This window comes from Echinops telfairi, unplaced genomic scaffold (genome assembly GCF_000313985.2).
Source record: "Echinops telfairi isolate 266 unplaced genomic scaffold, ASM31398v2 ScPeMD7_7420;HRSCAF=8458, whole genome shotgun sequence".
In the NCBI taxonomy this organism is placed as follows: Eukaryota; Metazoa; Chordata; class Mammalia; order Afrosoricida; family Tenrecidae; genus Echinops; species Echinops telfairi.
In genome coordinates this window covers 53,127,479-53,137,631 of record NW_022111320.1, presented here as the reverse complement: position 1 = coordinate 53,137,631, position 10,153 = coordinate 53,127,479, and the positions used below count along the sequence as shown (strand labels likewise).

The 10,153-nt window shown below is 59.3% G+C and overlaps 1 protein-coding gene across 1 annotated transcript in view; it reads right to left on the bottom strand.

Annotated features, from left to right (window-relative positions):
- Positions 1 to 9,946, bottom strand: part of DNAH1 (dynein axonemal heavy chain 1) — a 58,414-nt gene extending 48,468 nt beyond the window's left edge. Inside the window, exons 1-7 of the mRNA XM_045297415.1 lie at positions 9,596 to 9,946; positions 8,466 to 8,538; positions 6,463 to 6,637; positions 5,760 to 5,916; positions 4,868 to 5,000; positions 1,775 to 1,936; positions 1,311 to 1,563 (exon numbers count right to left, since the gene is read on the bottom strand). Coding sequence (XP_045153350.1) covers positions 1,311 to 1,563; positions 1,775 to 1,936; positions 4,868 to 5,000; positions 5,760 to 5,916; positions 6,463 to 6,637; positions 8,466 to 8,538; positions 9,596 to 9,946 — 1,304 coding nt within the window. The remainder of the gene's footprint in view (positions 1 to 1,310; positions 1,564 to 1,774; positions 1,937 to 4,867; positions 5,001 to 5,759; positions 5,917 to 6,462; positions 6,638 to 8,465; positions 8,539 to 9,595) is intronic.
- Between the last annotated feature and the right edge of the window lie 207 nt (positions 9,947 to 10,153).

Genomic DNA, 10,153 nt, shown 5'->3' with positions numbered 1-10,153 from the left:
GGCTTTTCCTTGGGGATGGCTTGTAGGAAGTCAATCTTGCAAGCTGAAGCAGGGAACTGCTAAGGCAGCTGCACCCGATACAACCATCACAAAACAAGAGACCCAAGAACTAGAAAGGTGAGACTCACCACCCATTTATCCCTCTGCCTTTCAATTAGCCCCACATGTGATTATCGGCCAGGCTGGCACAATTACCTAACTCAGCCCCCAATAAAGTGATTTTTAAAAAATTTCCTAAAAAAAAAAGAACCTGTGGGTCACGTTTAAAGTAGGATCAGGGTATCTGAGCAGCATTCCGTTTCAAACCCCTTTTTTAGCATTAATGGAAGCAGGCTCAGTGCCCAGCACGTGCGTACGCAAGTGCGCACACAGCACATGTCACAAGCATTGCCGCTTTCTATTAAACAAACAAACCCTAAGCGTGAGACAAAGAGTGCACAGGAAGGAAGGAATAAATATGAAAGTAGAAATGAATGAGGTGGGGGATAGAAAAACAGTTAATCTAATTAGTCCGTCTAAATCCTAATTTGTTAATAACAAGTCAGACAAGCCACACTGAAGTTTTAGAAAAGAAAGTACGATTATAGACTAGGAAGTGACAAGAGGAACATGACACTTATAGTTTGAGACCACTATTATTAAAAACAATCAAGAAAAAGTTCTCATAGCAAAAGGTTGCTGGTTACCGAGGTGGGAGGGGACGCCCGGGGCTGAGGGCAGGCCGGTGGTGACTTCGGAGCTCAGACCGCATCTCCAGGGGAGAGAGGAGGGGAGAGAGGGCGGAGAAACCCTTTGCGAGGTTTGATGAAGTGTTCCCCTGGTGAACCCCCACAGAACTCACAGCAACCATCACAAGGTAACACACAGGAAAGACGGTGGGGCAGCCCTTGTCCACTGGACGGATTGGGGGTCACTCACAGGGGGGCACACTGAAAGCCTAAGGTGTAACTGGGGAGCGGCAGGGAAATACCAGAGGGGCCCGGCCTCTCCGAGGAGGCTGTAGCTCTTTCCTCCCTGGGACGGGCAGGGGGGTTCCCACAGCTGACCTTGGGGTCAGCAGCCTGACACAGATCCGCCTGTCCCGCCCAGGACGCGGGAAGAGGCCCCACCGGCCCACTCTGGATAAGTCGATAGACCATCACCTCTGAACAAACCCAGGAGTCCGCACGGACGACGAGGGGACCTGGGGCCGGCCCGAAACCCCTCGGGGGCCCCACAGGCGCGCGCTCGGCGGCCCCGGCGGGCACTTCCGGCTACCGGAAGTGACGCAGGGACGGCGGCGCCGCGGAGGGAAGGCCTGGCGGACTCACAGGGGCCCTCTGCGCATGCGCGGCGTGCTCAGCGCCCACTGCTGGATCCGCTGCAGGCTGGGCTCGCCGAGCGGCCGCTCGCCGTCCGCGGGCATGCAGTCCACGTACAGGTTGTACAGCAGCAGCGCCTCCGTGTTCTTGCGCAGAGCGTTGGCCTCGACCACGCGCCGCGTGAACACGCGGGGGTCCTCGGCGCAGAAGAGCAGCTGGACCCTCGGTATCCAGTACTGGCGGGCCAGGAGAGGAGGCCTCCCTGGACGGGGGACCGGGACACAGGGAGAAGGGACACGCTGCAGCAGCGGACCAGCGCGGCTGGAAGCAGCCCGACCAGCTGCCCAGGGCTCTCCGTGGCCAGGGGCAGACGGCCACAGGTGACAGTTACTGGGCAGAGGATCCGGACCCGAGCTGGCCGCTGGCCGCAGGCACAGGCCAGGATGGGCCCTAGTTGGGGCCCCGCGGCGTACCTTCGCTGGTGATGCCCGCGTTCCGGATGGGCCGCCCCTTCTCATCGCGCACTAAGCCGTTCTGGTCCGTTTTGTGCACCAGGTACAGCTTGGTCTCCTCGTCGTAGTCCAGGACGCCAACCTCGCACCAGCGGTACTCCAGCGTCCGACTCTTGGGGTCCTCTGCAAGGGGGGGTGTGGGTCCTGCCAGTGCTTCCAGCCCAGAGGGCAAGGGGGCTCCGGGGGACTCCAGGGACAAGAGGCTGGTGCTGGGAGCTGGCCTCTCCTACTATGAGGAGCCCTCTTTTGCATCTGCCCAGTCGGGGCCCTGCTTACTCTCAGCTGAGCTGGCCTCTGAGGCGGGCAGCAGATGACCAGAAGGACCAGCCTCCCCCACCCATGTTTTTGCTTTCCGTCCCCCCCAGAATACACCGGCTGGTGGGGCTGGGACAGAAGGCATGAAGGCCACAGGCAGACCTGTCCAGGACCCTGTTGTAAAAGTCCTGGTGGCTGGGCTGGACCCTCTCCAGATGACCAAGGCCAGGCTGAAGCCCACCCTGCTGGCTCCAGTGGGCTTACTTGACACCCCTCCCCACCCCCAGGCCAGCTCCTCAGGCCAGGAGTCTTAGCCAACCCCTGCCCCTTGCTGATTATGCTCTAGCCGCAGGGAGGCTGACCCCAGTGCCATCCCATCCCAGCGTGCTACTGCCTCTGGCTGTGCCACCTCCTACAACCCTCCTCCCTCTGGTCACCTCCCGACCCAGGTGGCCTCTCCTTAGAATCTTGCTTAAAACATTGTCCTGACTGAGGCACTGCTGACAGGCCCCCCAGCCCGGTCTCTCCCACGCTGTCTCCATTACTGTCCTGCCAGGCCTGTGTCATCCCACCCTCTCCCCCACTAGTGCCCGCACTTTGTGACCTAGCTATGGTCACAGCTATGTCCTCTGTGCCTGGGATGCAGGCTGGTGTGAAGTAAGTGCTCACTGGATGCCGGTGGAAGGGGGAGGCCTCCGGCACGGTCAGTCATCCAGCCTCCACGTGGACGCATGCCCGTGGTGCGCCCTTGGGGAACCTCACCTGCTGCTGTCCTTTCTCCCTTCCCCAGTCTCAGGCTGACATGGCTTTGGCTCATCTTAGAACAAAAGACGCCACAGGAGGCCCGGCAGGAAACAAGCGGTTTCTGGCACAAAGGATGCTTCCGCCACCCTCCCTGCAGGATCCCCCGTGCCCACTGTCCCGAGGGAGGCCCATGGGAAGGCGGTGAGCAGGAGCCCCTCAGGGGAGTCTAAGGAGTGGTGCGTTAAGGTTAGTGCAGCCCCAAACCTCCTGGCTTTATCAGCAGGAATTGGAGACCTGGGAACAATTGAGTTAAATTATTTTTTGTAATTAAATCTGAAGCCAAGGAACATTTTGGGCTTCTTGTCTAGTTCGCAGAAATTGATTTCGACATTAGCAGGCTTTAAATCGAAACGCAAATTTAGAGCTCGCTCAATGGGTGCCCTGCAGGGCCCCTGGGGGCTGAGGGGTCGTCAAACCCGCCAGGCCTTCACAGTCCTGCCTTGCTGGAGGTCCCCCATGGGGAAGGGAGCAGAGTAGTCCCCTGCCCTGCATGGGATCCCACCTCCAGCTCCTTAGAGGCCTCATGGAGACCTCTCATGCTCCCCTGGCACTGCTCTCCAGAGCCAGCCTGGGGGGACCTCCACACCCCCCAAGGCAGACCCAGGGCCAAGGGATGAACCAGTAGACACAGACAGGACTGAGCTCCAGCCTGGCTGTCTAGGATCACTGAGGTGTGTGAGAACCTGTGCATTCCAGAGAGGGTGTGGGTGTGCTGTGTGGGGGAGCCCTAGTGGCGTGTCAGGCAGGCATTGTTGAGCTAACCTCAAGGTTGGGTGTTCAAACCCACCAGCAGCTCCACAGGAGAAAAACAAGGCTCTCTGTTCCCATAACGATTTACATCCTCAGAAACTATATCTGGCTACCGTGAGTCGGATTTGGCTCAATAGCAGTGGGTTATGTGTGCGTGTAAGTGTGTGCGGGGCTATGTGTGTGATGGTGAGTGTGACTATGTGCATGCACGTATGACTGCAGGGGTGAGTGCGATGGTGTGACTGCATGTACATGTGACAGAGTGCAGGTGTGAGTGTGATGGTGAGTGTGACTGCGTGCACATGACAGTGCAGGTGTGAGTGTGATGATGAGTGTGACTGTGTATGCACATGTGACAGAGTGCAGGTGAGTGCGATGGTGAGTGTGACTGCACGTGTGACAGTGCAGGTGTGAGTGTGATGGTGAGTGTGACTGCATGCACGTGACAGAGTGCAGGTGTGAGTGCAACTGTGTGTATGCACATGTGACAGAGTGCAGGTGAGTGCGATGGTGAGTGTGACTGCATGCACGTGTGACAGTGCAGGTTTGAGTGCAATGGTATGACTGTGCATGCATGTGACAGTGCAGGTGTGAGTGCGATGTTGAGTTTGTGTGCATGCATGGGTGGCAGAGTGCAGGTGTGAGTGTGCGATGGTGATTGTGACTGGGTGTCTGTGTGTGCACATGTGACTGCTCTGCATGCATGTGACAAAGTGCAGTTGTGAGTGCGATGGTGAGTGTGACTGGATGTGTCTGTATGTGTGTGCATGCACGTTTGACCTAGTGCAGGTGTGAGTGTGCAATGCTGTGTGATCAAGTGTGTCTGTGTGTGTGCATGCACATGTGACCAAGTGCATGTGTGTGATGGTGAGTATGACTGGGTGTGCACGTGTGTGCAGGTGTGTGTGTGTGTGTGTGTGTGCGTGCTGTCCATGCAGAGGGAAAAGCCAGCGCCTATGGAGGTGGCTGGACCAGTGGTGCATACTGAGTACTGGGATAGAGGCCTTGCGGGGGTGTCCCTGCCGAACTCCTACCTTGCTTGAATATTCCATTCAAACACGTGCAGTTTGTTTTTATAGATTATCAGCAAATCAACCATTTTCTTCCGACCCTGGACACCCTCTCACTGCCCCTCCCCAACTCCTGACAAGGTCGTTACCTGCCTGTGTGTGGCTTGTCTCCCCACTGGGAGTCCCACCCCCCAGCCCCCCTGGTTGCCAGGAGTCCTGGCCTGGCCCTCCTCACCGTGCCCCAGGAGATCGTCGGTAGGCAGGAGGGCTTTTCCAGGGACAGGCTTCCTGTCCTGAGACCCCGGCTCCAGGCCCATGCTAATCCACTCCTGTGGGGTGCGGCAGTCGAAGTCCTCATTGTCGAAGATCTGAAGGAGGGAGGGCACGCACGTGGGCGGGGACCTCGGCTGGTGGACATGCCTGCAGGCCTGTATAGGTGTGTCCTGCCCAGACCGGCAGCTGCAGGCTGGGGACCAGCTGAGCCTTTCTCTGCGTCCAAACCGGGCCCCCCAGCAGGGCTCGGGCAGTGTGTCTGGGGACTCTGAGAACAGAACGGAGCTCTCTCCCGTGTGTCACCCAGGATGGGCCAGCTCAGGCCTGAGGGAGGCGGTGTGCTGTGTCATGGAGACTGTGTCTGCTCATGGTGACCCTACGGGACAGCATGGCAGGGCCACCCAGGCCCCTGGGACTGCCAGCCGACAGGAGCAGATCTCCCCGGCCTTGCTCCCGCAGAGCAGGTTCAAACCAGGGACCTCTCAGTTAGTGGCCAAGCGCCCAACCACCATGCCACCAGGGCCCTGGAGGGCAGGGGCAGCCCCCTGGCATTCAGCTTTCTCTATGCGCAGGGCCACCTGCCAGGTGGCCCTCAAGGGGCAGAAAGGACAGGCAGGGAGAGTGAGCATCCCCAGGGGTTGGAAGCCCCAGGGACTGCGTGGGGGCTGCCACCCCCAATCTCGGTGAGTCCACGCAGGCCCTGGTCAGTGAGACCAGGCTATGTCTGAGGCCCGCGGGCGGGACAGAGGTCAGGCTCCCAGGGAAGACTACAGTCAGGGTGGGTAGCAGTGTGTGTGTTTCAGTGCTTGAGACTGAGTGAGCGTCCACCAGGCACCCCAGGGACCCGGGATCACCTTCAGCGGGAGGTAGACGGGAAAAAGCGGGTCGTGGCCCTGCTCGATAGTCTGGGGGTCCTCGGGGTCGGGGTGCCTGGGCATGAGCTTGTTGGAGTCCACGCCTTCCTCCGCCAGCAGCTTCTCGATGTCAAGGCGCATGTACTGCCGCTTCCTCCTGGAGTGGGTGGGGAGGGGGTCTCCGTGACCTCTCAACCCATGCAAGTGCCTCCAGGGGTCTCAGCAAGGGCCCAGGGGTGTGACCAGGGACTCCTCCAGGCGCCACCACCACCACCGTTCTGGGACACAGGAATAGTGTAGGGACCAGGGCCCGTCCTGCCCACAGCCCCACCCCCTGCAGTAAAAGCCAGCCTCCCGAGCCCACAGGGAGGGAGCTCCTAGCAAGAAGCAAAGGGGGCAGGTATTTTTATCTAAACACACACACACATGCACACGGGCACACACTCGTACACATATACACATGCGCACACAAATATACGTGCACACACGTGTGTACACACACTTACACTCACACATGTACACACACACGTGCACACACATGCACACACCTCACAGCAGCTGCTGTCCAGGCCCATGCCTGGGGTGCAGACCATGTGAGTAAGCTGGCAGGTGCCCCGGGTCGTCTACTGTCCCACGCTCCCTGCCACTTCCACGGAGCTGGTTGGAGGCTGGCCCTCCCACCAGCCCGGCTGCTGGCCAGTACCTCTCAATCTCGATCTTGCGGGGACACTGGCCGGGCAGCACCTGGAAGGGCACCTGCACCTTGGGCTCGTAGGCCTGGAGCGGGAAGTCGGTCTGTGAGAGCCGCTGGGTGGTGGCCCCGATGCGCTGCTGCTCCACCTGCTGCTGGAAGTCTTCCGGGACCTTGAAGGTGAGCACTGCAGGGGGAGGCAGAGGCCAGGTGAAGGGAGCCTCGCTGCGCTCTGCCTGAGGCCGGGCGGCCCCAGGGAGAGAGGTGTAGCACCAGGTGCCCAGTGGGGTCGAGGCTGCAGGGACAAGGGCCTACAGAAGCACTCTGCTGGCCTCACTGGCCCTGTCCAGAGCCGGAATGTGGGCCATTCTCGTACAGGCCACCCAGGATCCCAGAACCATTGGTCACACACTGCTCAAGCCAGCTGCCGAAATAAATGCGCAGGAATGCCGCCCTTGAGCAGGAAGGGTTCTGCCTTGTTCCTGCACCCTGGGAATGAGTCCCTGCCACCCCAAACCTACAGGCCATTTTGGGGTGCGAGGCACCCCGCATACACCGTGGAGCAGGGTCCCATAGGGCCCTTGAGTCACAAAAGGGTGGCGCTCACACAGACAGCCAGGGCCTCCATGCCCAGGTCTGGAGGGAGGGCCGTGGGAGTGATGGACACAGAGATGGGATGACCAGAGTCCCACTGTGCCCAGGGCAGAGGCCTCCCAGAGCATGGTACTCCCTGCAAGGCCAGGAGTGGCCCAGGCAGGCTGGGGTGAGTGGGTCGCCCTGGCCACGGAGGTGGAAACATTTGGGATCAGACTTCAGAGGCCCTCCCTCCCTCTCCTGTTGCCCAGGGTGCCCCAGCATCCAAGGGGTCTGGGGACCCCCCTTTGAGCTCCAGACCCTCACTGAGGGCAAGAGACAGCCCTTAGGATCCCACCGGAGGCCCCCTTGGGGGTGCCAGGCTAAGCAGGAGCCCCCTGCTGCAGACAATGCTCACCTGTGCAGCCAGGCGCTCAGGGAAAGCTCAGCCCCTGACCACCTGCTCTGGGGCCTATGGGCCAGTGACCCCATTCTGCTCCCAGAACTTGGGGCTTCCCAGGGCCTGGCACTAAGTCTTATGGGACCAAGAAGGAGCTCCCAAGAGGAGAGCCACGCCTGCGGCCCAGCTCCTGCTACTTCTGCATGCTGAGTGGCCCACTCAGGCTTCCTTTCTCCTGGAGGCCCGGGAGGGGCCATCTGCTCCGGCAGCCCTGATCGACACTACCCTGTGGGGTTCTGCAGCAGCGCATCCATGTGCAGGGGTGCTGCTGATGTGCCCACCCCCCACCATTCCCAACACCCCACCACCCTGAGGCGTAGGAGGCTTTGAACCATTGTCTGGGCCGGAGAGGCTGGGGAGGCTTGGACCCGGAAACAGCAGTTCAGACAGCGGCACACATGCAACGTGGTGTCTCCTGGGCTTCACCGACCTCATAGCCCAGGGCCTCTACAGACTGAGCGTGACCAGTGCCAGCAAGGAGCCAGGGGCCAGAGGGAAGGGGCGGACAGTCGGGGACACAGCACACCTGGGCCTGATTGAAGAGGGGTCAACCCAGCCGGGTGCCTCGCCACCGCTCAGGGCCCGTCAGACCACTCCGTGTCCTCTCCCCTCCCCTCTGCTTCTGGGCACAGCTCCACAGCCTGCAGCCTGTTGGGGTCCCAACCGCCCACAACGGGTACAGGACTCATCGCGGAAGCTGGAGAGGCCTCTTCTCCTTCAGCAACCTTCTGAGCACCCACCTGCTCGAGGCCCCAAAGACCAACACAACCTGACCCCCTTCCCTTCATGGTCAGGATCCAGGGGAGGCAGTGACCACACAGAGTGCTCTGCCCTCCCAGACGGGCCGGAACAAACAGCCCTGGCCCTCAGCGGCCTCACCCACCACCATGGTGCCCTGAGAGCACCTCATAGGGCTCAGAGAGCAGGGACCTGGCTGAAAAGAGGCCGGCTCCCTGAGGGATAAGCCCCTCCTGGCACTGACCTTTCGGGGTGTACTTGTCAAGGTCCGCCTGGTACAGGAGGCTCTGGTGGACGGAGGGGCCGCAGGAAACATTCTGAAACCAAACCCAGACCCGAGGGGTGTGAGCCCTGAGTGAGCGGGACAATCAGGGCCTGGGGGGGACTTGAGGTAGCGGGCTTCTCCAAAGCCCACTGGGGCACCCCAAGAGCACGAGGCAGGGCGGTAGGCAGAACCTGCACACTCTCACAACGGCTTATTCAAAGGCTGAATACACCCAGGACCCATGCCACTCCAGTCCATGTTCAGGGGCTGAGCCATGAGACAGAGGTGGGACAGAGCCTACCTGTGGGTGGGCACCAGCCCTCCCAAGGGCTGTTCTAGAAACCCCAGCCTGGAAACCTTCCTAAGGCTCTGTGAGCTCTCCCCCAGGCACCTCCCGCCCCATCCTCAAATTCCACCTCGTTCGTTCGCACATGGGCCCAACTCGACTCCCAGTCTTTGAACCTGCATTCTGCCTGTCTAGCACGCTCCCTCAGCCCCTATCACACTCCAAAGTGCACACTCATCCCTTACATCTCACCAGGAGGCCACTGCAGCCAAAGAGCCCTTCCCAACCAGAGCCAGGGAGTCTTCCACAAAGCTCCTGATCTCCAGCACTCAGTGCCCGGTCTGATACAGCAGGCGGGCGCTAAGTGATGAGTTGTTGAATGAATTGGCAGACAGATGGTCAGGAGGATGTACACAAGATAAACAAACAGATGGAAAGTGGATGGATGGGTGTTGATATAAAATGGATGGATACATTGATATAAAATGAGCGGATGGATGGATGTTGATACAAAATGGATAGGTGGATGAATATATTGATATAAATGAATGGATGGACTGATATAAATGAACGGATGGATGGATAGATTAATATAAAAATTGGATGGATGGATGGATGGATATACAATGAATGGATAGATGGTTGGATAGGTCGATTTAAAATGGATGGGTGGACAGACAAAGAATGAAGAGGCGGGTGATGACGGGTGACTGGATGATAAAGTGGTGGGTGAATAGTTGATGGTGGCTGGCTGGATAGATGGATGAGTGTGTAGGACCCGCATGCGGGCCTCAGACCTGGCAGGGAGCACTCCCACACTCACCCCTAGTTGATCCAGGGTCCCAGGGCTGAGGATGTCCGAGTAGAAGCCATGCTGCTTCATCAGTGGGTACTGCTTCTTAACCCCGGTCAGGGGCGACTTCCCAGGCTGCTCCTTGTCTAAGACCAAGGGTGGGACCAGGGGCGTGGGTATAAAGGGGGCTTCAAGGTCAAGCTCTGAGGAAGGCCTCCTGGGCACATTGTCTGACCCCAGGAGAATCTTCCCCAGGTTGGCGTCGAAGCCTGTGTGAGTCTTCCCAGAACTCTCTTCTGGGGCAGCACACGTGCCCAGGGAGCACACCGGGCCCTCCCGGCTTCTCTTGGGGCTGAAGCGCTTTTTCTTTGGCAGATCCATGCTGCTTCCTAGGGTGAGGCAGGACCCCAGCCACAGCTCCTGGGAGAAAGGAGACCAGCATTGGTGTGGGGGGCCGGGGAGGGGTGGGGGCAGGGTGCAGGCCGGGCTCCCATTTTCTTTTGCTAAGGTTCCTTTTGACATTTTTCTAGCTGAAATGTGTACTGAGAGATAGTTGTGGGTCTGTTCCCTCTTCTGTTTGCTTTTTGT